The 27876-nt window shown below is 44.3% G+C and overlaps 1 protein-coding gene across 2 annotated transcripts in view; it reads left to right on the top strand.

Moving 5' to 3' along the window:
• The window catches only part of NEDD9 (neural precursor cell expressed, developmentally down-regulated 9), a 115219-nt gene that overhangs the window by 28064 nt on the left and 59279 nt on the right, over positions 1-27876 (top strand). The window contains exon 1 of one of the 2 annotated variants that reach the window (XM_032861564.1): positions 14989-15087. The exons of the other annotated variant lie outside the window; for it this stretch is intronic. Coding sequence (XP_032717455.1) covers positions 15004-15087 — 84 coding nt within the window. The 5' untranslated portion in view covers positions 14989-15003. Of the gene's footprint in view, positions 1-14988; positions 15088-27876 lie in introns of those variants that run through there. 2 annotated transcript variants of the gene reach the window in all.

Genomic DNA, 27876 nt, shown 5'->3' with positions numbered 1-27876 from the left:
AGCTCAGGTCATGATCCCAGGGTCCTGGAATGGAAAACTGCATTGGATTCCCTGCTCTGTGGAGAGTCTGCTTCTCTCTCTCCCTCTGCCCCTCCCTCCACCTGCTCGTGTTCTCACTCACTCACTCTCTCTCAAATAAGTAAATAAAGTATTAAAAAAAAACAAAACAAAAACAAAAACAGACCAAAACAAGTTGGACAGCTACAGAATTCTGGAGTCTCTTCCCAAAGTTCTCACCAGTTCTCTAAAGAGCCTTAGACATCAGAGGTCAGACACTAACTATTCAAGTCATTCCCATCAGGGAGAAGAATGCCCATGACCTCAGCAGACAGAGCGGCATGGGTGGAGACCGGAAGTTACTTAGAGACCGGAAGGTCGACTCTGCAATATCATCAGTAACTTCCCCTCCCTCCCCTACCTCCCTGCCCCCAAGTCCCAGCCCCAAATCTTCCATGGACACCCCTTGGTGTTGAATACCCATTGCTGAATTATAGTTAAATCCGGATGCCCAGGCTTGCATGAAGTATTTGATAAGGAATCTCAGGAATTTGGGCCCTTTCTTCAAGTTGGCAAATTCGAATTTCAGTTTTCAACTTTACTGACCTTTGTTATAAACAAGTAAAATTTATTTTCCTAATATCAAGTAGATTTAAAGGAAACTAGGTTAAGGAACTAAGATACAACATAGTGCTCCCACTTCAGTCAGCTGAAATAAATATAAATGTAGCCCTTTCCTGGAATACTGGAAGATTTTTTTATTACCATTAAAAGGCAACAACTTTAACTCAGTCTTATTTTATACGTATGCTCTCTTACTCTTTTTGTGTTAACAATAGGATGTTTTCATATGTGTGTTTGCTATAGTTATCCTTGATTGATAGACATCCAGTATTAAAATTACTACCAGGTAGGTTATAAATCAGAAAATAATTCAATGTAAATCAACTGAAGATCTATTTTAATTTTCTACCATGTTTCGGCAAACAAAACTACTACTTCCATTGTCATGTACATCACAGAAAATGTATCCTCTAGTTTTTTCATTTGCCACGTGTGTCCGTTAGAAGTCCAGGAAATAGAGATGCTAATGAGGGGGGAGGAGCCAGACAGACCAGCCACCTGCCAGGTCCGCAGGTCTAGTCACCACATTCCAAGATATGCTCTTACAAGTCAAAAAAAACAAATTAATTTGATCTCTGTTCCAGCACAAATCTGATCCTTAGGAATTTACTCAGATTAAACAAATGGATAAGAGATTGATGCACCACCTATAGAAATCAGGTGAAAAATATGAGGTGGGAAAGTCAAGTAGAACCCAGTATAGTTGGTACTTCTAGAAGGAGCTGGAGCTCTGCTTTGAAAACCCAGAAATTTGCTCTTATCTGTGTCCATGGGTGACATCAACCAAAATTCAGATGTCCTTAGGGAACCACGAAAGTCAAAAAGTATATTGTTGTTGGGAATGCAAGCTGGTGCAGTCACTCTGGAAAACAGTATCCTCAAACAGTTGAAAATAGAGCTACCCTAAGACCCAGCAATTGCACTACTGGGTATTTACCCTAGATACAAATGCAGTGATCCGAAGGGACACCTGCACCACAGGTGTTTATAGTTTTTATGTTTATAGTGTTTATAGTGGCAAGGTGTTTATAGTGGCAAGGTCCACAATAGCCAAACCATGAAAAGAGCCCAGATGTCCATCAGCAGATGAATGGATAAAATACATACCACATTTATATACATACACACCACATCAATGGAATATTACACAGCCACCAAAAATTTGAAATCTTGCCATTTGCAATGATGTGGTTGAATCTAGAGGCTAAGCAAAATAAGTCAATCAAAGAAAGACAATTATCATATGATCTCATTGATATGTGGAATTTGAGAGACAAGGCAGAGGATCATAGGGAAAGAGAGCAGAAGTGTGGGATCTCCTGGAAGGTGCCCTAGATTAACTGGAAAATTGGAAAAATAAGGTCTCTACCTGAGAGTTAAATTAGAAGATCAATATATAGAATACAGAATACTTAAAAGTATGCTTATATCTGTGTTCTCCAAAGAATGACCAGAATACCTCAAAGATGCCATGGAAGATTGCCTTCCCACCAGCTGCTAGGAGAGGAGCTAGATGGGGCTGAGGGGTGATTGCCTAACCTGAGGGGTGGAGCAGTTGTGGGAACAAACATCAGGGCTGATGTGGGGAGTGGCAGGATTGATCTCTCTCCTCCCCCATTTCCCTGTACCCAGCTACAAAATCAGAGAGCAGGAAGGCCCAGCTGTGAAAATTATTTGTAAACAATAGAAGGTTATCCAAATGTAACATGATGAGTGATAGATGAAGTCTTTATTACTGATAATAAAAAGACCTGAGGTTCCAACTATGACAAACAATTCACACCTTTAGCATGAAACTAACATTTCTTTGAGGGGAGTCAGGCCAAAGAGAATGATAATAAATGAGTCCAAATTAAGGATAAAATCAGGAAAGGTGATCCTCTTGGATAATCTAGGGAAAATGTTTGGACTTACCCATGACCTGGAGTAACTAGGTTTGAGGGCGTTTGTAAGTGTAATGCTAAGGGAGAGTTAAGAAAGTGTGTGGAGGAAGTAACATTCTGCAATTACAGGCCAGTACATTGTGTCGTGCCTGGGGAAAGGCTAGTGTGCAAAAGAGTGGTAGATTCTGTGGGGTCTGGGTGCCGGGAGCAGAAGAATGTGCCCGTGTTCACTCACGGGGGCAAGGGAATGTACTGGGCAGAGGGGAAAGGATGCCTTAAGAATTTATCTTAAGATTCTGCTCTGAAATATGACTGCAGCATACTAGCCCAGTAGTTTTCAGAACTTTCAAGTATGGAGAAAACTTCTGCGGAGATGGGGTTTCTTTCAGATCTAAAAAAGCCCTAAGTTTCCCCCATAGGTAATATCATTGTTCCTAAAAATTGTATGCAAAATTCCCAACATGAGATTTGTGTCTTCTAAGTGTCCAGTTCTGAAGGAACTGAAGTTTACTATCAAAATGCTTCAGCACAATAGTTGACAATGTATTTTCAACATTTCCTGCATGTGCTTTAATTTCATTCTTTCTCATGACAAGCATCCACTGGAAACTAAGGTTCGCCATTTTGTCTAAAGACTCAATTGTATTAGGTAATAGCTTGAACATTTCGTGTATCACTTTGTTTTCTGCTTCCTTTTATAAAAGAGTCAGATTGAAACTGGGAAAAAAAAAAAGTCAAATAATTGGGGACACCTGGGTGGCTCAGTGGGTTAAAGTCTCTGCCTTCAGCTCAGGTCATGATCCCAGGGTGCTGGGATCGAGCCCCACATCGGGCTCTCTGCTCCGTGGGGAGCCTGCTTCCTCCTCTCTCTCTCTGCCTGCTTCTCCGCGTAATTGTGATCTCTGTCAAGTAAATAAATAAAATCTTTAAAAAAAAAAAGTCAAATAATTGCACAAGTATCAGTGCGCAAAGATAAGAACACAAAAACACAACAGCTGACTGTAGGCGACGTCATCTTGCAGTAGCCTGAAATCTACTAGTTGGTTAGCGTCTACACTGAGGGCTCGAAAGACTGTTTAGGAGTGCCAAAATATAATATAGAATAGTAAAGGCTAATCAAGACATACTTTGAGGATCTTCCGCTTGTGAAAAAATTCTACTAAAAAAAAACCCCACAAATACAGTAATGTTTTGAAGTAAGTTCAGCAACACACATTCACAAACAAGCAGAGCACAGATGTGACACACTGTTCCGTCCCCAGATGGGATGTTCTCGCAGCCCATATGGAATTCGTGATAACATCAGTGCTCTGACTTATTCTGCGGTAATATTTCTCACTCTAAATCAACTTTCATTCTGTCTTCTGAACGGTCTTCTGAGCCTCCTCAGCTCAGGAGGAATGGAGAATGTCAGGATTCAGAGCCTGCAGAACTGAGGCCTCCTCCTGCGGTCGAGGGCACTGACTACTGTGAGGAAAAGCCCGCCGGGGTGGGGCCCCCCTTTTACATTTTACGTTTCTCAACTTAAATTCCATCTATGGTCATGGAACATGCTTAGAAATAAGCTCTATTGGGGTGCTTGGGTGGCTCAGTGGGTTAAAGTCTTTGCCTTCCAGCTCGGGTCATGATCGCAGGGTCCTGGGATCTAGCCCCGCGCATCGGGCATCGGGCTCTCCACTCAGCGAGGAGCCTGTTTCCTCCTCTCTCTGCCTGCCTCTCTGCCTACTTGTGATCTCTGTCTGTCAATTAAATTAAAAAAAAAATCTTAAAAAAAAAAAGAAAGAAGCTCTATCATAAGCCCCAGATAAAATACTCATACAGAATTCACTTATGAAAAAAAGGTGAAGAAAAGCAATTTGTCTCCCCCAGACAAGACCCATGTCTCAACAATCATGGATAACAGGTGCATGTTCTTTCTCGTCTTACTAGCTCATCAATGCTGCATCAACACATCAACATGCTCTTACCCCCTAGGATTTCTATCATAAATTGATAATATACACAGCAATCAGCATATTTCGCTGAAAGTCAATGCTTCTAACAGCTCTGGATGCCCACCTTGCTCCCCAGTATGAAAGGTCTCTATATCACAATAAAGCCAATTCTACGTTTCATAAGCTAGAAGAGTTAAGTCAAAGTACAAGTGTTAAGGCATTATAAAAAGGTACTTGAAAACTACATCCTTGAAACCAAGGAAATGGTAGCTTTTTATTTGTGCAAAGATGGCTGACCTTATCAAAGCTTCAGACCAAAAACCCAGTTCATTCGTTCACCTGGAGTCTAACGAGCACAAGAGTCATTTTTCCTTCGCGCGATTAAGTCTGATGGTTATGTCACGAGCCAGTTCCAGGTTGGTCTCTGGAAAAGAGACATTTGCAGGAAGCACTGGCCAGAGAGAGATGACTGTGGCTAAAATAAAGTCACTGACATCCAGGAATTCTGACTTGAGGAAGAGGTCCTGGAAACAGCCACCAGAGATGCTCCGAGTTTTGTGCATGAGGGCTGTTTGTAGTCACGAGTCAGACAGCTAATTCCACCACGTGCAACTTTTCTTGGGCGTGGGTGCCCAAAAACCTGTTGGGATGAGAGCAAAATGTCTGCTCCACTGAAGCCAACCCTGTTCCCATCCGTTGATGGATGGTCCTTAACATGAATGAGGAGAGGGTAGTTCATTCCCTGCATGCTTGTTCACCAGATGGGTCCGGTGGTTCCGGCGTGAACTTCCTGCCTCATGCAACCGAGCCAGACCATCCGCTGGTGTCACAGACTTCAGATTGCCCGGCCAGCTGTGCTGAGCTAGTAAGAATTACGATCAGAGACCCGGCTCTGTCAGGCTGGTAGTGAAGGTACCACGGAAAACTTCACCGACCACTCGTTAGACTTACGCCCCTGATTATAGTTACGGTTTCTCATCCATCGGTGACAAAAGAAATGATACTGTAGTGGAAGCCTAATTAGAGCCCAATAAAAAGCAGAGCAGTTGTTTTTAATGAATGTGTCTGGCTAAGAACTCTAGTGGCCAGAAAGAATAAACTCAGCTTCTTAGATTTCATCTCCAAGATAGAATCCTCTGCCTCCGGGCTCACTGTTGTGAGTGAATTAACTGTCTATGTAATGGTTTCTTCTCTAAAACTTTAGGGCAGGTTTTTCTCTACACTGGCACTATTAACATTTGGGGCCAGAGCGCTCTTTGTGGTGAGGGCTGTCCTGTGGATTTCTGTTTAACAGCATCCTTGAACCCCGTCTACTCAATGTCACTCCCCCAACCCCAGCTGTGACAATACGAAATATCCCTTGGAGTGGAAAGGGCTCAAAATCACACCCAGTTGAGAAGCACCGGTTGAGGGCTTTATTTAATAAATATGCTTCATCTGTAATACCTCTCCCCCAATTCCTTACTCCCAACCCTCTGAAAGAATGACCTCTTGTTCTGTAAAAAGATGACCAGCTTTAGTTGAAATAACTTCCCCAGCGACATTACTGGTCATAAGGACACCACATGGACACAAGGACGCAAGGACAATGAATGAAATCATTCAAATTGTTATCCCAGGATACAGTTCTTGGAGACAAGGGTCCCTAATCCATACATCCTGGAAAATTAAAATTGAAAACTCCAAGCAGAGATTTGTTGAAAGAATGAAATCAATTAAAGCCCAGCAAATACTCTCGAAAAATTCAAGTAATATCAGAAAAAAATTTAGTAACACCTAAAAATCACCCCAAATCCCACCACGCAGAAATAGAACCACGACTGATAGTTGACACGCGTTCTTCCAGACACCTCTCCGGGTACTTCTACAGGGACAAAGCCTGATGGATACACGGAAGCTCCTTGACGAGATAACCCAGGATAAATCATCCCATGATTCCACACTGACATTTACAAAAATGAGATGATACACATGCAATTTTAAATTGAAGGAATTCAACTGCATTTTCAGATGAGGAACTCAAAACTGAAGAAACTGATGCATTTCAGACAAATGTTTCTTCACCAATAGACATGGGTTCTGAGAAGTTCTCCCTGAATTAAGAAAACACGGATGCCAAATTTTAAGAGCTGAAATTATTATTAAACTGCCCCTTTTCAACACTGGGGAGTCTCTACTGATTCCCTGACAGAGAAGATGAGGAAGGAAGTTATCGTATTTTTTCCCCACCCCTGTTCCTCCCATCCCCAGTCGGATTAGCTGTAATATTTACATGTGACCTTTAAGTTCCATTCTTTAGCCATACTTCCTACGGTGTTTCAGTCTCAGTTCTATTTTAAATGAATCCACAACCTCTCAGTTCCTGAATTCTTTATTTTTATTCATTTTTTATTTGGCTGGATTGATTTTCAAGACACAGTTTTTATTTTCAAAAAGGACCCACAGATGCTGTATTTCTTGAGCTTTTCAACCCTTGATGATATCTGCCTGCTGCTTTCATACTCAAAGAACGACTTGGCCAGAGATTCAATTCTTGGGTGACCGTTTCTTGCCCTCAAGCTTTACCGACTCTGCTCCGGGATGGTGGCTGGAGGAGATGGCTGGTTCCCACTGCGGGAACGTCTCAGCCCACGCTGGATGCTGGGGCCTACGGCTCCACCCAGCTCCCTGGTCCCTTCTCTTGGGGAGTCACTCAGGAGGCCACACCTGCTCCTGAGGTGGCCTGTCAGCTGTGGGGCCCATCTCTTCTCGCCTCTCTACACCACGCTGGGAACACAGCCACCTCTTCATCTCTCACAATGACAGCAGAAGCAGACCCTGGTGCCTCTCCCACAGCCCTTCAACCATCTCCAGGGAACACCAGTGGCCACTCTTTCCCTGCTTCCCAGTCTCTTTCCATGGGATCTACAAGGTCCAGAGCCATCTCTTCCTCCCCTTTCCCTGAATAAGCCACCATTTCTGTCTCTTCCAGCCTTCTTTCTGCTAAATGTCCCCCCTCAGGATCTGCCACTGAGTTCCTCCCTTTGGGCGTAACTTGCTACTTTAAGGACACTAAAAAGGCCTCCTTATATACTCTTAATATCCCCACTCATTCCCAAAATGGACCTTTGAAATAACCGAGGATTACTTATCCCAGGATTCCACACTGATGTTCTAGTGTTAGGCTCTTATCCTTCAAGGCATCAACCCCAACTTCTTCAAGTGTCACCCAGTGTCCTCCTGCCTCCTGTCACCCTCCCCCCAAATTTTGACTGACCTTTCAGTCTGCTAGACACATCTGAACACATGGAAAGGCCAAAATAATTACATTGTTAGTGTCAGAAAACCTCTCCAGGGGCGTCTGGGTTTCTCCGTTGGTTAAGCGTCTGCCCTCAGCTCATATCATAATCTTGGGTTCTTGGGATTGAGACCCAAGTGGGCCTCTGCCCTCGGTGGGGAGTCTGCTTGTTCCTCTCCCTCTCCCCTGGCTTGTACTCTCTCTCTCTCTCAAATAAATAGATAAAATCTTTTTTTAAAAAATAGCTCTCAACAGAATACCCTACACATAATAGTATTCAGGAAATATTTGTTGATAAAGAGGATGTATCGAGAACAATATTAACATGTTCCAGGGCTCAGGAAAGAAAGGAGATATTGTTGTTGTTGTTATTGTTGTTGTTGTTGTTGTTGTTATAAATATTAACTTCTCATGTATATGGCAACTACTTTAATCTGTATGTATAAGTGGACTTGGTCAATGTTTACAACAACCCTAGGACAAAGTTACTATTATTGTCCCTGTTTTAAAGCTGAGGAAACTGAGGGGCACCTGGGTGGCTCAGTGGGTTAAGCTTCTGCCTTCGGCTCCAGTCATGATCTCAGGGTCCTGGGATTGAGCCCCACATCGGGCTCGCTGCTCAGCAGAGATCCTGCTTCCCCCTCTCTCTCTGCCTCTGCCTCTCTGCCTACTTGTGATTTCTCTCTCTATCAAATAAATAAAATCTTTAAATAAATAAGTAAATAAATAAATAAATAAAGCAAGCTGAGGAAACTGGGACATAGAGAAAGTGAGGAATTTGCCCACGGTCAGAGCTAATAAATGGCAAAGTCTGGCCTTGAACCTGAGAAGAGCAGAGGATGCTCCACATGGATTATTTTGAGGGAAACGGGCTGCTCTTCCCCTTGACTAAGGTCCACAACGGTATAGGCTTAAGGAACCATAAATTCAAATTTTGGTGAGAACTCACGAGCCTCCTTTCCGTGAAGGAGGTCAGAGGCTTCCGGTGTCAATGTCGCAGACAGAAATGCACCTATCCACGTGTGACCTTAAGGCAAGCTCTCCCATTCCAACCAAACAACGGCCTCATGATGTGGAAGGCCAGGAATGCAGGCTGGGGAGGAGGCTATAACCGCCTGCTTTCACTTTCCAAGCACCGGCACGCCAGCCCAAGACGGCTCTCTCTGCTGAGCGCTCTCTGCAGCCCAAGAGGGCCATCCATGTGCCAGACAGATTAAACACTCGGGGAATTTGATACGATCACTCCTGGGAGGGGTTTTTTTCCACTACTCTCTAATCCAGCGACGCCCGGGGTTGGCAAACGCAGTCGAATTGAGAGAGTGACTAAATGTGCAGAGTCCTCGGAGGTTAGAATACAGTCTGTCTACGAGAGGAAGGCATTTTGCCTTTAGTCTGTCTGGATTTCTAATATCCACTGCAGACTATTAATCATGCAGACCAGACTCTTGAACTCCTTTGAATTGTTCTACATTTAATCAGAACCGCCAGCACCAAACCACCCCCCCAACACACATACACAAAAGCTTCAAAATCCTGTCTGATTATCCAAGTTAAATGATTTTAAATATTGAAACAATGGTTTATCTGGAATACATACCCCACGTTGAGCATATGTTTAATCATTTGAAAACGGCCTCAAAACCCAAAATGTAATTGTTATGCATATCATGAAATCATGAGAATTAAAAATTAGCCAAGGGCTTAAGGTTCATTTCCTTTAGGTTCCCTGCTACACTATTAGTTAGCCTAGATTTTCACCATCAGGAATACTGTGGGGGGAAATAATGGAATAACTTCTTTTCTGTAGGACTATTTCCATCTAATTTTATTGGGTGAGAAGCTGGCACAGAGTCTACGCTTTAATGCATAATTCTGTATGTTAAAATGTCACCTGATTTTACTGGTGACCTTCATATAAAGCTGTCATGATTTACAAAACCATATCTATCTGAAATTCAGGCCTCTCGCTCTCCCTTGCTCTCCTGCAAACCTCTCACCTGTGTATTTGAGAGGCTTTAAATTATTTTACGCTTTTAACAAGTCTATATTGTGTTCAACTCAAGAGTTTTCTATTTTGGTTTTCTGGGCTATGTGGATGGAAATGCTTTTCTCTATCCTGACATAACAATTGAAGCCAAATTGGAAATACGGCGTGGTAGCCAGGTTCCAGAATAGTCTTCATTCCCCATTCCAACCACACATAAATTCCTAAACTTGCTTCAAGCAGAGAATCTGGGGAGTGAACAAAGTCTATGTTTTCCTTCTTCTACGTTCAGAAGGGTAGATTGCGTGTTTCCACCTAAGGGCAGGGAGGGATTCAAGACCCATACGCTCTTAAATACATGAAGTGGGGAGAAAAAAAACAGAGCAAACATTTACCTAGGCCAGAAGAATGTTGCCACAAATCTGTCAGCAACACAGCTGCCAGAAATGTTCAAGGTGCAGAAAAAGTAAATCTTTAAAGCAAAGCCTCTTTGGTTCTTTCTTCCGGGAAATTTCTCGTTAATTTCCTCTTGCCCTCTGCTGGTCATCTGAGAGCCTGACCTTATGCACCATCGACTCATGGCAACACAACCTCAATTAGTGGGTTTCAAGGCAAAGGGCCTCCTTAAACCACAGCCCTTTGCAAATCTGGTCTAGGCACCCTTTTGTTGCTGAATTTCCATGTTGGGGAATTCTCCAGAACACGTAAGGTGTTTGATTGTCTATTTCTTTATAAGAAATGCTTCAAGGTCAGAATAAGTTAGGGAATTGGGGAGGTGGTTAAGATAGAGGTGTCTTCCAAAGAGATGAGCTCCAAATTTGACATCCTCGGGGTGAGACAAGAATCTAACATCACAGCAGCAATGGCGGGTTGGTCTGGAACCTGCCACCACCTGGCTCACCTCTGAGCCAGCGTGATCTTTCATTGCTCAGACTTTGCCTGTTTGGGGAATTGAGTGAAGCAAAAATAAGGGGAAAGGGAGAAAATGAGGTAAAAAACAAGGCTTAAGTTACCAATAACCACCATATACCCTGAATTTCCCACGACCCGTGTTCATATAATCTCTCCAGTGGTTCCCATAAAAATAGTCATACTTGCCAGGTAGCTTGTCTCTCCATTTTAATTAGGAAAATTAAAATTATAAACTAGGTACAGTTTATAAAAGAAAAGACAATTCAACTGCTCTTTGAGGGAAGCGATTGTGACACATTTATCTTCGTATTTGTAATGCCCTACATGACATGTGGCAAATAAAAAGGGCTCATATAGCTTGATTTCAAAAACGGATAAGCTGTTTTACCTCCATTAGTGTCTTTTAGTATAAACTAAGCATCCAGAGATCCAGGGTCTCATCCCAGCTCTGCAAAACACTGTTGAGAATGTTACTAAACCTTCTAAAGACTCAATTTTCCCATCTGCAAAATGGAGCTACTAACTTCCTTTACTTAGCTTATGTTACAGAGTTGTTATACAGACCAAGACACTGAGTGTGAAAATGCTAGGAGACCTGAAAAGATGAATTCATCATCAAAAAAAATTTTTTATCATCATTTTTAGAGATTTTTATCCTTACTTATCATGATTGTCATTAATGATCACCTAGTACTCTAGGTTGCTCAGGCATCTCAAATCTTGTCAAAAAAGAAATTGCCAGGAGCCACAACAGATCTCACACAACATCTGAGCTTCCTTTCCAAATCGGCTTAGTTCTTATAATAATTAAAAAATTACTCATAACAATGCATGCTTTGTGCCCATAGTGAGCCAACTGGGTCATAATCAAATTCTGGAAATTATCTAGCACCAACCCCAAAAGAATTCATCAGAAACACACACACACACACACACACACACACACACACACACACACACACGCTCTTCAGCATGGAGAATGTTTGATGGAAGGTGTGAAGAAGACCCGCCCCCAGAAAAACTGAGAAATAGTTTGTCTTCCGCGATTAGCCAACTATATCTTCTTCCTCCTCCACACCCTCCCCACCTCCAGATGCCCAGGATCCTCAAGGCATCTAGGACCTGTCAAACGTGTTCTTACACTTGTGCTCCCCCAGCCTGTCGGCCCTTTGCTCCAAGGCCACGGTTGGGCTGGCCAGGAGTGGGGCAAGAAATCATCATCTTCTCCGTCTCTGCAATCTTCATCGTGTGTTGAATATTTACCATGTGGCTTTACATTCATCATCAATTTTTTAGCACTCTTTTTTTTTTTTTTTTTTTTTTTTTTGGAGAGAGAGAGAGACAGAACACACATGAGCCAGAGGAGGGCCAGAGGGAGAAGAAGAGAGAGAACCATAAGCAGTCTCCATGCTGAGTGTGGAGCCCAACACAGGGCTTGATCTCAAGACCCTGAGATTATGACCTGAGCCTAACTCAAGAGTCAGATGCTTAACTGACTGAAACCCCCAGGCACCCCACATTCATCATCAGTTTTAATCTTCACAATAACACTGCAAAGTAAATATTATTGACTCCATTTTATAGTTGGGCAACCTGAGACTTGGAATGGCTAAGTAATTTGCCCAAAGGCATACAGCGTTCAAGTGGCAGAGTCTGGATTTGAAACCTGACCCTGCTGATTCTAAGCCCACCTCACTCCATGACTGCCTTCCCAAGTCTGTCTTTGACAGGACAGTGTTGGTGTGCTAGGGCAGAGATTTGCAAGGAGGAAGAAGGTGTTTGGGGAGCTACTCTGTTCATTACTATTAATCCTCCTATTAAACTCATCTGTAGGGGAGCCTGGGTGGCTCAGTCATTAATTGTCCGCCTTTGGCTCAGATTATGATCCCAGGGTCCTGGGATCTGAGCCCCACATCGGGCTTCCTGCTTTGGAGGAAGCCTACTTCTCCCTGTCTCACTCCCCCTGCTTGTGTTCCCTCTCTCGCTATCTCTCTCTCTTTCTCTGTCAAATAAATAAATAAATAAATCTTTTTAAAAATTTTTTTCTAATTCTTCAAAAAAAAAAAACAAACCTCATTAAAAAATTTTAAAAAACCTCTTCCGTACACATGGGTAACTACGCTAGACCTGGACAAATACGAAGAACTCAATATTTCCATAATGTAAGTGAATATGGACAATATAATGCCCTTTTATAGAAATACCTGTTTTTTTAATTGTCCAAGCAAAATTTTATTTCTCATACAGCATTTTATTTTTTTTATTTTTCATCTTTTTATTTTTATATTTTTAAATTTTATTTTGTATTGTTTTTAGTGTTCCAAGATTCATTGTTTACACACCATACCCAGTGCTCCATGCAATACGTGCCCTCCTTATTACCCACCACCAGGCTCACCCAACCTCCCATTCCCTTGCCCCACAAAACCCTCAGTTTGTTTCTCAGAGTCCACAGTCTCCCATGGTTTGTCTCCTCTCTGATTTCCCCCAACTCCCTTCTCCTCTCCATCTCCCAATGTCCTCCATGTTATTCCTTATGCTCCACAAGTAAGTGAAACCATATGATAATTGACTCTCTCTGCTTGACTTATTTCACTCAGCATAATCTCCTCCAGTCCCGTCCATGTTGATACAAAAGTTGGGTATTCATCCTTTCTGATGGAGGCATAATACTCCATTGTATATATGGAGCATATCTTCTTTATCCATTTGTCTGTTGAAGGGCATCTTGGTTCCTTCCACGGTTTGGCGACCGTGGCCATTGCTGCTATGAACATTGGGGTACAGATGGCCCTTCTTTTCACTACATCTGTATCTTTGGGGTAAACACCCAGTAGTGCAATTGCAGGGTTATAGGGTAGCTCTATGTTTAAATTCTTAAGGGAGTTATCTGTGTTTTAAAAGGAAAACTAAATGAATGATTTCCTAATGGTACCATTTCTGCCACTGAGGCAAGCAGACGGGGAAGAAGTTTTGTTTCTAGGGGGTTTTTTGTTTGTTTTTGTTCGTGTGTGTTAAGGTGCCAATCCCGCCACTTGGGTTCCCCCCACCACGCCATTTAGATGACCCTCCAAACTGATCTCAAAGGTTTGACCTGTTGATATTGTTTTCAGTGTCCTCATCCTAGATGTAAAAATGGCTGGTGAATACCGATACTTGCTCGGTCTATCTTAAGGTAAACAGTATCTACCTGTATTATTTGGCATAGCCTAAATGATGCTGATTATTCCTAAAGTCACAGATGTTTTTTCTAACCCAGGGAAGGAAAGGGAATCTGTCCCAGACCACACATGTCTGTGTGTTCCTTTTGTAGGGTATTTATTTTTTTTTTTTGCTTTGAGTATGAGCCTACAGACAGAATTCCAGTGTATACACAGTTGATTTTGCTAATAATAATGTATGCCTAGAGTTCTAAGGTCAAATTACTTTATGTACTCATAACATTATTTACAGAGTCCCCCCCCCCCCTTTGTAAGGCTGGGGTTGGGGGACAGGACAAAAACTCGCCTTCAAAGTCCATCCCATGACATCAAGCTTTCATGGGCTTCTATTGGTCTCAAGGATATGATCAGATACTTAATTCCCCAGAATCTGAACAAATAATTTGCCTTTTAAAAAACTGGGGACTAATCATTTCTGCCTCTCTTTCAAGTTAGCCTTCAGGGGCAAAGGATCATTAAACTTAGGTTAACTGGGAAAGGCTTCTGAGTAACCAGGTTCCAGGTCGCCAATGCCTTCCACAACTACCTTCCTTGCAGAAACAGCACTCCCTGCAAGACTCCTGCAAGCAAAGGCGGTGGGAGGAGCTCTCATTCTGCCAGAGGGTTCTATTTTGTAAGACTGCTCAGCTCACCCTGGGGTCACTGGGTGAAGAGGGATGCCCCACCTGGCATTGCACAAAGGCCAAGCACATTTCCCTCCTTGCCTCCTTCCCATGTCGGGCTCCTTTCCACACATGGCCCAGCTCTGAGTCATGTTTCTAGGTCTCCCTCTTTCCTGCACCATGACACTCCACTGGAGCCTCCCCGCCCCCCGCCCCACCACCACCAACAACAACAACAAAAAACCCACCAGCCGCACCAAGAGCCAACAGAGAGAAATGAGGTGTGCATTTTCTGGTTTCATATCACAGCTCTTCTAGCTCATCTTGCAGCAGAAATAACATCTGCGATGTCAGAAGCCGATGAAGTAATAAATCACCAAGCTCTCCCCCCGATGTTCACCAGCTTTACACAGCTCTGAGGCACCGTCAGCCCTGAAAGCTTTATGACTCTGTGTCCTCTGATCTGAATAGACATCACGCTTTCTGACAGCTTCATGACCTCTCTCAGCTTCACATTCACTCCAGGAGGGAAGTGTGGGCACAGACACCAAGGGGGCATCACCCCTTTCATGACTGCAGGTGGTTTTGAACCTACAACCTTCCGTCCAGATTCCAGGAGCAGAGCCCAGGCAGCAAACTGGCTTCCAAAGCAGGTCAGAGAGCAAAAACACTTCTTCCCATCCATAACTGAGGGACACAACACTTCAACATAAAGAACGCATTCAAACCCACAAAACCACTTCCCTTCAAATTCTTGATAGCAAACTTGTTAGATTATTAAGTGAAGCTGGCTATAAGTAAAATTCAGAGAAGAATGTTCACACCTTCTCCGGAAGGGCCCATCTCTCGGGTGCTGGGACCCAGATCTCATGTTGTTGTCCTGTAAGGAAAATGCTAGCATGCGGGCAGCCTGGCCAGGGTACACCCGCCACGGCACTCCATGGCCCAGTGTGCTGAGTCGTGTGAGTATGCCGTAACACCAAGAAATGGAGTGTTGTACGAGCTATGGGTGGCCGTGATGAAATCGGAGTTTGTCTGTGTTCACTGTGGACTTTGTTATTACACTATTCATTTAGAAAAAGGCCCAGAGTTCTGTGTTACAGGAAGTTGTGTATTTCCTCTTTCAGTATATGCCAACTCTGTAGAAAATTATCATCTGTGGTTATTACCAGTTATTTACGCCTTGGTGTGAATAAAGGGTGCGAGAATCTGTTTTGAAAGCAAAAGATGGAGAGAAGAACCCTTGTCCGTGAGCAAGATATGACTCACTAGAATAGAAGACAAGGAATAAAAAAGATAACTTTTTTGGTACTCAGTTAAAACACACACTCTCTCTCTCATACACACAAACATACCCATGCACGTAAGGGGTCTATGTTGTGCCCAGTACTCTGCTGGGCTGCTGGCAAGGCAGACATGAAAAGCTTCGGTTCTCATCTTGTTTAGAGTTTTGCTTGAGACCTATTCTTCTGTGGGGTTGGAATTTGACGGAACAAATGCCTTAGTGCTTCCAGGAAAACCTCAGGAGTAAGAGGATGCAAGAAAGAAGACATTCGAACAAAAGGGAAGGAATAAGGAGCAGGGTCTAGAGGGGGGACATGGACAGAAAGATGTGACATAATCAGAAAAATAGTCCATTTTGGGGGGCTGTGGAGACAAACCCAGACTAGAATTCAAAGACCTGAGGCCCCCTTCTAGGGTTGTTTCTGTAGAATTGTGGGTCCTCCAAAGGCATTCTTCCCTCTCCAGATCCTGATTTTCCCATTAGATAACTGAGGAGTGTAGAGTGCAGTGGCAGTCTCAACTAGGGGCAATTCTGCCCTTTCGGGATATTTGCCAATGTCTGCAGACATTTTTGGTTGTCAGATTTGGGGGAGGCCAGGGATGCTGCTAAAGACCCTCCAGTGCACAGGACAGCCCCCCAACAAAGAGTTACCCCACCTAGAATGTCAATAGTGCCAAAGTTGAAAACCTCTGAGCTACACCATTTGAAGGATCTATTAACCTCTAATAAGATCTATGTGGCTGATGGAACCCACAACATAGGACTGGTCTGGAACCAGGAGTCCCACGGGCATACTTTGCATTTTTCCAAGGGCCTAAGAGCCAATGTTGAGCCATTATACTTGTGAATTTGGCCTTCTTTCCTGGCATTCATGAGCATCTGTCCAACATAGTCAGAGGTTGACCAGTGCTACTCAAAGGGAGGTTTGGCCTGTGGTAAAGTTGGAAGATGCATAAAAGTGGCCAGTCAGCAAATACGCTCCCCCTCCCTGTGGGGGCTGTTCTGACTGTACACGACACACGATGTCACCTACATCAATTCATACCTGTTGATATTAAAAGGATACTTCAAGAGGATCTTTTGAATTCACAGAGTTTGTAACAAGCGTATATTGCAAGGGTTAAATATCAAAGAATACCATGGAAGAGATGTCACCTACACTTCTTGGTAATTGTTGAGTGAATATGGCCAACCAAAGCCCAATGCTTTTAGAACTGGCTGGAGGGGTTCTAAGAGTCACAGAACCATTCATCTCTCCTGCCACCTGGGAAGAGAGGGACCAGTGAGAGAAGAAAAGTGCTAGGATTCTGAAGGTCTCAATAGAAAGACTCCAGCTGGGGCAGCTGGGGCTCTACCTTGTCAGGTGTTTGGCGTAGGAAAGCCAGTTTGGACAGTCAAGGCCAGCTGGCTTTTGAGTTGGCCTGCATTCCCCTGCTCCTCTGAGGCCTGAAATATCCACTTGGGACTCTGCTGAACTGCTACTGTTTGGTAAGATACCCCGTGCTCTACCTCTACCAATATCAACACATGGTGACATGTGGGATTCTTCCCACCTTGCTGGGCCATCCAGACCCAGATGTTCCATGGGCATGCTGATTGGAGGCTGGGGCTTCTCCTCTTAGGTTCCCCTGAAAATGCAACAGAAAAAGTAATCAGGAAGGAAGTGGAATATGGCTTTCCCTCAATGCTTGCCCAAACTACTGAAGTAGCCTCCTAACTGGTCTCCTCATGGCTGTTTGGTTCCCCTCCAGTCTCTTCTCACCAGTATAGCCAATGATTCTTTCACAGTCAATGTCAATTACTTAATTGCATAGAATGGCTCCATAGGGCTCAGGGTGTTATGACAGAACTCTCTAAAGGATTCCAAAATGCCATGCATGGATCCAACTGCTATCTACTGCCTCTCTAGTGTAATATGCCACCATGCTGTCTGTGTTCTAGACACACCAGCTTTCTTCCAGTTCTTTGAAAGCCCCTGATTCCTTCTGCCACTGGGCCTTTGCACATATTACGTTATCTGTCTTATGTCCTCTTCCTCTCAAGCCCTTATGCCCCCTCTGCCCCTGTCACCTGGTTAATTCTATTCTCCTTTCAGAGCTCAACTCAAACACTGCCTCCCTCACAAATGCCATGTCCAACTGCCCTCACTAGGTCTTTCCTCATATACTACCCTTCCTGGAACCATGTGTCTCTTCTTCATTGCTCTTTACACAGTTGCAATTTTACATTAATGTGTTCAATGGTGTTTAATAAAGATCTCCTCAACAAACAAATGAATGACTCATTCCCGCCAGGGCTGCACAAGGGCTCTAACCAGACATTCCTATTTCTGTCACTTTGATGATTCCATCTTTGCAGCATGGGAGGCTATTGGCTTATATCTGTCCATCAAGAACCCTCCTCCCCTGCCAACCCAGTTCACCCACCATGAATTCTTCTCTCCTCTATGAACCCTTCTCTCATCTCCCACTGCTCACATAATTTATTCATCCCTGTAGTATGTTATTTGGATCTTCTCACACATTGCTTTGAATCAGCTTCAGTTGTCAACACATTACTCTTCATCTCTGGATTCTAAACTCCTTGAGAAAAAAGCCTCAGCCTAGCACACTGCTCTGCAAAGCCGTACGCGCTCAATAAATATTCGTTAAACCCAAATGCCACTTGTTAAAGCTCTGGTGATAGGAATAATCCCAAGTAGCAACTCTAAGATAACACTAATGCCAGTGACATTCCACCCACTCAGCTTCTCAGAGAGGATAGGGAATGGAGAAGGGAAGGAGTTCTGCCTTAGTGTGGCAAGAAAAACTAGGTATGTTGTGTGCGCCTTCTATCAGGAAGTTACTAAGATCTTTCAGGCCCAGTGGGATTTCTCCTCTTGTTTCAAACAGCTCTCCTGGCAGTAGCACTGACTCTGTGTATTTAAGGTTGTCATAGTTAGCAAATAAAAATACAGGACTCCCAGATACATTTGAATTTCAGATAAACAACAAATATTTTCTTATATAAACATGTCCCCCAAACTAAATGGGATACATTTATGCTAAAAAAAAAATTGCTTATAATTTATCAGAAATTCAACTATAACTGGTCATCCTGCTTTTTATCTAACAACCTGAATCACATGCTTTTTTTAAATTTAAATTTAATTAATTAACATAGAATATATTATTTGTTTCAGGTCTGTGATTCATCAGTCTTAGACCGTACCCAGTGCTCATTAGAACAATACCCTCCCCAATGTCCGTCACCCAGTTACCCCAGCCCACTACCCCTTTCCCCTCTAGTAACCCTCAGTTTGTTTCCTATGATTAAGAGTCTCTTATGGCTTGTCTCCCCCTCTGGTTTCCTCTTGTTTCTTTTTTTGCTCACTTCCCCTGCGATCCTCTGCTTTGTTTCTTAAATTCCACATATCAGGGAGATCATATGATAATTATCTTTCTCTGATTGAGTTATTTTGCTTAACATAATGCCCTCTAGATCCATCCACATCGTTGCAAATAGCAAGGTTTCATTTTTGATGGCTACATAATATTCCATCATATATACATATACCACATCTTCTTTACCCATTCATCTGTGGATGGACATCTGGGCTCTTTCCATAGTTCAGCTATTTGAACCCATGCTTTTAATATATGGTTGAAGATGCCATGATATTAACTGGTGGTTCCAAATGACAATCCACAAAAAAATGAATACCGATACAAAATAATCAGATGAATCTAATTCTTCCTCAATGTTTATTCAATATGACATCATGTCACTGCCTGAACCATCATTGTCTGAAAGGGAGAGTGATGGATCTATTTTATTCTTTGCATACAATCCGCAGGATGATGTTGCATTTACATATGCACTCAAAGCAAACTTGTGTCACTGCCTATTATGTTCAAGAAGAAGGAATAGACTTTGGTGATTGTTTTTATAATGTTCCCACAGAAGATTTAGAGTTAAATTCTAAAATAATACCATAGTTTCCTATACACAAAATTTTACATTAAAAAAGAGTAAAAGTAGAAACCAATTTTGAACATTCTAGATAAGTTACCATGAATATTCACGATGGAAGTCACCAACACATGTGTTTGTCCCAGAGCATGGGGTTGTGCATGGAAAAGAAAAAGCGTATATTCTCCAGCAATCTTCCTGGAGGCCTAGGATTTTTCAGGGAGGAGGACATAAAAGTAAAGAATGAGCCATCCACCCTGATCAAATTTGTCCTTCAGAAATCACAACGGCTACAGAGAACTTACTCCCCATAACCTCAGTGGAGGAGGCTAGATTCTTGTAACTGGGGAGGTTTTGTTCGATTTCATTACACCTTTTCCTCCCTTACAATCCTGCAAAGTGAGACTTTTTTTTTTAAATCATTATTAACAAGACTTAAAACTCAGTTTGATGTGACAAGTTTTTGTGAGTTGAGCGATCACGCATATGTGTGAATGTGACAAAACCAAAATAGGACATTGGCTGGACAGAAAACTAAACTTACTAGGACTAAAGTCAGAGCATTTCCTTTGACCATAACCTGATCATTGTCTGGAAGTTCTTGAAAGAACATGTCTTGCCTTCCTTGGGACTCAGCTGTTTGCAAGGAACTCAGATCATTGAGATAAACACAAACATTACTGTGTTCCTACTGTTTCCCCAAAAGACAATGTTCCTAGGTGGCCATCAGTAAGCATTAAAAATAACTACTTCAAAGCCTAGTTTTCCAAAAGAATGATCTCTGTGTTGAAATTGAGGGGTGGGGGATGTTTCCCTATCATCTCCTTTTCTGGTTTTTCTTTCTTCCTCCCTGACTTCCTCCCTCCCGCTCTCTCCCTCCATTTTCTCTCTCTCTCTCTCTCTCTCTCTCTCTCTCCTTTTCTTTTTTTTCTCTCTCTCCCTCTCTCTCTCTCTTTTGGGGATATTTGACCCAGAGTACAAAACCAAGTCACACACAAAAATAAACCATATACTTGAGAGACAGAGCTTTTTCTTGGAAAACAGAACTTGGCCTGGCTAGGAATGACTTTCTTTTCAATATTTGTCACTTCCAACTTTGCATATTAAGATAGTAAAGCTTTGCATTTGTAGAAGGTTCTGCATAATTAAACAGTGTAAGTGGCGTGGAACTAAGATGTCTATTTCTCTATAGCATTTCTTTGACCATGGAACAGGGTGCTTCCAGGAGGCCTGGGAAAAGGTCAACCATAACTTCCAGGGTCTTTAACGCCAATTTGCTGTGAATCATGTTTTAGTGTGTGTCTGTGATTGTGTGTGTGCTGGGGTGGGGGGTAGGGCGTGCGGGGAGGGCCTGGGTGCATGGGTTAATTTGTCTCACTCCCTTTAAAGGCAGAGACTGGCCTACGCAGGCCATCAGAGAATTATATTAGCACAGGTTTGCAGAGGCATTCTAATTAAGTAGAGATAAATGAGCTACCACGAGGTAGAGACACGAGCTGGTTCAGATATTTCAAAAGGAAGCTCGTGCTCCTTCGCTTGATTGGCCTCCTTCGAGAGCCTCCAAGGGCCTTTTTTGATTTTTGTCTTCATCTGTATTCTCAGCTGCCACTGGGCCAGAAAGTTCATGACATGCTCGGGCTGGTAGAAAATGAGAACACCAGTTGTCCCTGGAGAGGCCTTGACTGTCACTGCCAAGCCTCGAAGGCCAGACCTGAGCCGAAGATCTAGCAAGGGCGGGACTACGGTAGCGGAGGAGTCTCCCACTCAGGGCCTGAGAGCAAAATGCAGCCTGTGGTTGGCGGGAGTCAAGTAACAGGGCCTCCAACCAAGGGGCTGAGCAGAAGCGCAGGGTATGGGAGAGACATTGTGTGAACTGATCGCTGGAGCTAAGGGGAGAATCGTGCCCTTTACCCGCTCCAGAAAAAACACACATATTCGTACGAACAGATGCACAATCGTGCACATGTGCACGCATGCGCGCACACACACGTGCACAGGCTCATGGTGTGGCGGAACCTGCGCATGCGCCCCCCCCCCCCCCACCCCCCCCCCCCCATACAGAGGTTCATGTTGAGGCAGGAAGCCGTACGGAGCCCACGGCAAACATATCCCTGGAATTGGGCCACAGAGAAATTAGTGGAAGACTCTGGGCAACTAGAATACAAAGGGTCATTTCTTTGTGGAAACACCCAAAAAAAGGATCATATTCTTCCATGAGGCCATACCGATTCCCAGTTTTGCGTTGTTTTTTTCCCTCATCACTCTGCTCCTAAATCCCTGAAGGGGTGAATGCCTGTCTCCGAGGCTTGGGACTTTCACGGGTCACTGGAACCTACTGAGTGGGAGGGAACTGGACACAAATCGGGAAGCCTAGAGTCAGGGTACAAGGGGCTACAGAAAATAAACGGCCTCGGACCTTTCACCTCCAAACCCGGGCTGCTAATAAGGGTCCTGCCAGCCTGGGAGGGGAGAGAGAACCAGGAGAGCTGAAGGTGTTTCTGGACATAACTTCTTCCCAAGGAAGGTAGCTATTTCCCCTACAGCCTGAATTTGAGCTCCTTATTTAAGTACCCTGGGCTCTGCCAATGTCCCTGTTTAACACCATCTCCCTGAAATGTCCGCATCATAGATATCCCGTTAACAGAGGACAGCAGGCCAAGGCAGGTGATTTTAGCAAAACAACAACCATGACAACAAAACACCTTTATTCCTTTAAAATCCAAATTAAGGAGACACCTACCATATAGCCCATCATCTCCTTAAATCTCCTTAGAGCAGGAAACTTCTGGAGACATTTCTACAGGTGGGAGATCCAGACACAGTACCTAGAGAAATTAGAACAGGGTACACCGACTCACAGTTAAAGATCAGAGTTAAAGTTAGAAAGGAATTTGCAGGTGTGTGGTTTTATTTCTCCGACCCAGGGGAAGTGCTGGTTTAAGGTTGTTAACCAGGGGCCTGAGCCTGGGGCCTTATGAAATGGACTGGCAAGTGAGAACTTGGAAACGTGGAGGAATGGTAAAGTTGAAAGGCTCTTCAGGGCTCAGAGGAATAGGGGTGGGGGGATGGTAGGCTGTGCCCACTTCTAGAATCTCAGAGCTAAAGTCACAGTGCATTCCCCAACACACCCACAGGGGACAAAGACTGTCAAAAGTGTTACTGGACTCGGCTAACCAGTCTCTCTCGGGGACCTAGGAGAGGAGGGAGCCCTACTGGATGGACGTTAGTATGCTGAGGAGGAGGCAGCTGAACATTTGTGAGCAGAAGACTGGCAGCCAAAGGCTCTTTGGTAGGTTCAGGATGACTCTCAGCCCTAGCAGCCTTCCTCCTCAGTGTGTTAAGGACATATAATTGTGCTGAGGAAAAAGGGAGATTGCTGGAAGCTACCTTGAGAAGGAAATTCAGGAAGGGTAGCAAATGGAAATTCCAGCAAGGCTCGAATACCATTGTCTTCTTTTCATGGGGTGTCAAATTAAATTTAGGATCTGGCGACTATGCTTGTCGTGAGGCTCTCTTATCCAGAGCCAACATTTTGCAAAATTGTACAACTTGACATTGTTCCCAACCTCCAAGGACAATGGCTGTTTGGGAGAAGGACCAGCAGGGGCTGATCATGGCATCAGGCACCATCGTGGGCTGGAGAAAACCTGAATCCCTGCAGACCTCATCAAGCCCTCCGCTAATCCCAGGCTGCTTGCCTCCAGACTCTTCATAAATGAGAAGAAAATTACTTTCTACTTTGTTTAAACCTGTCCTAGGGTTTTTCTGTCACTCACAATCAAATCTAATGCTACTGGACTCAATAAATATTCACTGAGTGACCAACGGACCTAACGGTGATTCAGTGAAAAAAAAAAAAAATGAATGAATGAATGGATGAATGAATGCAGTTCCAGGTGCCCAGCTCTAATTCTTACCCCAGTGAGGCAATAACAAGACAGCTGTGGCTCCTGCCCTCACATGCCTATGACCTCGTAAGAAAGCTTGACTTTGAACAAGTAGTAACAAGTGTGTTGATCTGTAGGCGAAGTGCGGTGTCCAATGCTGGCATATAACCAGGGAGCTCCAGCGCAGTAAGCAGAGTGACATTTCAGATGAATCCTGAACCCTGAGCAAGAGTCGGGAGGGAAAGTGCTGTCAGCCTTGCGGTGACAGGCAGCATGTGGCACAGGGGACCTGGAAAAGGCCAGTGTTTATAGCACCTGGGTTCCAAGAGAGACACGAGGGAGAGAACCCACCATGCTATGTCCTCTGAGCCGTAGACACACAGAGAGTGGTCTGTGGACCAGCAGCTCCCACTTTCCTGGGAGCTTGCTGGGAACACAGATTCCCCAGGCCCTACCCAGGCTATGGAAGCAGAGCTGCATTATTTTTAATTCTTTAAAGATTTTATTTATTTATTTGAGAGAGAGAGAGAATAAGAGAGAGGTAGAGCAGGGGGAAGGGTAGAGGAATAGGGAAGAAGAAACTCCCCACTGAGTAGGGAGCCCAATATGAGGCTTGATCCCAGGACCCTGAGATCATGACGTGAGCCAAAGTCAAGAGTCGGTCGCTTAACCAACTGAGCCACCCAGGTGCCCCCCCAGAGCCGCATTCTAACAAGAGCTCCAGGAGATGGGCTTGCATGAGAAAGTCTGAGAAGCTATGGTATGGGTCACATTGGAGATTTATGTTTTGTTTCATTTTGTGTTGTTACTTTTTCTTGAGAAAATTGGGAGGTGACTCTTTAAGCATCAAACGAGCACCATTGGATTGGCCATTCTAAAAGAGAGATTCATGGGAGGCCTGAGTGGAAGCCCAGAGACTCAGGGAGTGACGAGAGCGGCCCAAGCTATACAGCTGGGGACAGACAGTACAAAGGGATGATCATAGTTTGAAAGATACATGAGAAGGGTAAATATGAGCACTAGAGATAGGTTGTCAGCTGGGGCAAGGAGATGCCAGCTTTCTGACTTGCTACCACGGCCAGATGTGGAGCTATTCTTCTGGGGAGCTCTGGAGAATGAAAGAGAGCCAGGGGTCCGTGACTTGATGTGACCATGAAGAGTTTCTGTGAACACTGATGAACACTGGGGTGTAAATCTGTGGGACTGTTTTCGTCAGGGCTCTACCAGAGAAACAGAACTAATACGATGTGTGCAGACATAGAAAGAGATTTATTTGATGGATATGGCTCATGTGTTTGTGGAGGGTGGCTAGGCCAAAATCGGATGGGGGATGCTTAGGAAAGAGTTCAAGTTCAAAGGCAATCTGAGAACTAGGAAGAGCCAGTGCTGCAGATGAAGTCCAAAGGCGGTCCTCAGAAATCCCTCCTGCTCAGGGAAGGTAGACCTTCTGTTGTATTCAGGCCTTCAAGTGTTTAGATGAACCCCACCCACAAAAGTAAACACCCTCGCAGAAACACCCAGAATAATGTTTGACCAAATATCGGGACAAAGTGGCCCAGCCAAGTTAACCTATAAAATTACCCAACCCGGAAGACTGGAGAGTCTTTGGCATGGGGACGGGTGGCTATGGAAACATTGTGAGTGGAGGGAGCATTGCCTGGGGAGAGAAAACCAAGGGAGAAGCTCAGAGCCCCGAGGAGCGTCAGTAAGTAATGGTCAGGGGATCGAGACAGTAGGTAGCTGGCAAGAGAGACAGCAAAGACACTTGACCAAGTCCTCAGAGACCCGCCCATCAGGGACAGCTGTGTGCTGGGCCACCTGGAGGGCAAGACTGGGCCTCTGTCTCCCCTCAAGTGAGTTCCAGAGCTGGAGAAGGTCAGAGGAGCTCTGGCATTCGGGAGGCTTAGTGCCAACCGGGGAGCTGATCTTGAGGTCTGGAAGAAGCTGCTTCTGGACAAAGAGAGGCTTCAGGGAAGCAAAAGGCCAGAAGTTCCAGTGGCTTTTCCATGGAGGCCGCAGAGACTGGGCACTGGAGCAGCCTAACAGAACAGCAGACCCCCTTTCTGGAGCAGGCAGGGAAAACGTATACCTGCCCGTTTTCTGGCTGTTTTCCGTGGAAGAACAATTTCTTCATCAGGCTATGATTTTAGGACCAGTTCTAGGATCCATGGCTGCACAGTGTTCAAAAGAAATAACGCGGTATCAGAGCATGGGATCTGAGACCAGCAAGCTTTGATTAAACCCTTGCTGTGTGTCTTGGGGACGACATTCACCTCTCTGAACATCAGATTCCTTCCTCATCTGAAGGATCGGATTCCTAGCTCCTGCCTGATCCTTACGGTTTAGATGACGTCCTTGCTAGGCTGGACCCGGCACATGATAAGACCTTAAAAGGTACATACCAAGAGAGTAATGTCCTTGTCCCTGTAAGACAGTGTTTTTCTTCTCTCTCTAAAGCCTTCACTCCCCAACCCTTTCCGACTCACCAGACACTCCCCTCCACCCCAACTTTTGTTTTCCCTTTCTGTATTCAATTACCATTTTTTGGTTGTTATCGCTCTGCATTCCCTCAAAAGTATTAAATATGGATGCGCATTCACACAACCGAAGCGATCCTTTTCAACGCATTCAGAAATTTTAATGAGCAATCTCATGTTTGTGCCAGCTTTTGGAATGTTGATGGAAAAAAAAAAATGCATGAAGCCCATTATAATTTGCTATTGCCAGGCAGAAATTAGATTGCAGGCTGTGATTGCCAGGGTAGGGAGGGACAAGGAATGGCGAGACTGCTGTAGGGGAGTGGGTTTCTCTTCAAGGTGATAGAAATGTTCTGGAATTAGTGATGATGTGTGCTACAACCCTATGAGCATCCCCAAAACCACAGAATAGTACAACTGAAGATGGTAAAGTGTATGTATGTGAATTGTGGGTCAATACATACAAATGGCTATTGCCTAGGTCAGATAGGGGATTGCCTGCTTCCAAGGTCAACGGTCATGCAGATATGAGGTACCTGCCCCCAAACAAGGCACAGCCAGGGGTTCACAAGTGATACACAGCAGCCCTGTGATGCTACCGTCCACGCCAGGCTGTGAGCATCCCACAGGATTTGGGAAAACGACTCATCAGTAGAGGCTGGAGTCCATGTCAAAGGAGGAAGTGAGGCTTAAGCTGAGGGTCGCCCAGGAGAAAGAAATGCACTTGAGGAAGTGAAGTGGGACACACTCCAGAGAAGATTCCAGAAGGAGTGAGAAACCATGGTGCTCCCTTTTCTCCAGGAAGACTGGCTCCAGGGAGGGGCAGAGGATGTGGAGAACCAGTCTTGGCCAGATAGGGAAGAGCCACATTCGATAGCTTCTTGCTGCCCAAGCTTTGTGTGGATTTGGGAGAAGATCCAGGACTGAGTTCGAGGCCCCCGAGCCATGCTAGACGGTCCCCTGTCATTCCTTCTGAGGCACTGGGTCACCTGCATCCTTTATATCACAACATAAAGATCTCCTGCTGAAAAGGAAACATTTCGATGGCCTGGCCTTTGCCATTTTTTTCTTTTACAAGAGTTGACTAAATTCTGTTGGAGAGAAATGAGGTTTCTTTGTTTTAAAGAAATACAAAGCTGCAGGACGGAGGGGGAATTCCTAGGTAGCCATCTTATTGTATGTGGGTGTGAAGTGTAAAACCTTCATTTTTTGGTAAGCTGAGCAAAGCCTGAGTAACGTGGAAGCCAAATGCATACACACAAGCATTAAATTCCACTTTGAAGATGCAGGGCGGCCTTCGTGGACATGTCTGGGGCCGTGAGGCTCCGGCAAAAAGGCTGACACAAAGTCTGGATTTTTCTGTGACCAAGTGAACTGGTCAAGTGAGCAGGTCAAGCCCAGAGCCCAAAAGGTCAAGTAGAGGCGGCTCATTCCCGGGACCTGGGACAGACCTACCTCTGCCACTTTGGTGGGTGAGCACGTCAGGGAGGGAGGACATAACGTGTCTCCTGAAACCTCGCGCCTCTGCCCTGCTGGCGGGTTTATGTCCATATTCTTAGAATCCATTTTGCTGGAATAGTTGGTAAGCTCCCTCCAGAAGTCTGAGTCTGTGACATCTGTATCCTTCAGTACTGACATTTATTAGTATTTCGTTAGCGGTGTAGTAGAGTATGACAGCCATTTAAATACCACCACCACCCCACGCCCTAAAGTACTTGTTTGCTCTGAAAAGAAGTGGTTTGGCATAAGGTGCAAGTTTTTAAATATCCATTTTCCAGACCTCTCTGTTAAATTTATATACATATACATATACATATACATATACATATACATATACATATA

Source organism: Lontra canadensis, unplaced genomic scaffold (genome assembly GCF_010015895.1).
Source record: "Lontra canadensis isolate GAN:19392208 unplaced genomic scaffold, GSC_riverotter_1.0 scaffold21, whole genome shotgun sequence".
Taxonomy (NCBI): domain Eukaryota; kingdom Metazoa; phylum Chordata; class Mammalia; order Carnivora; family Mustelidae; genus Lontra; species Lontra canadensis.
Note: the sequence above shows the minus strand (reverse complement) of the source record. Positions and strands in the feature narration are given on the sequence as shown.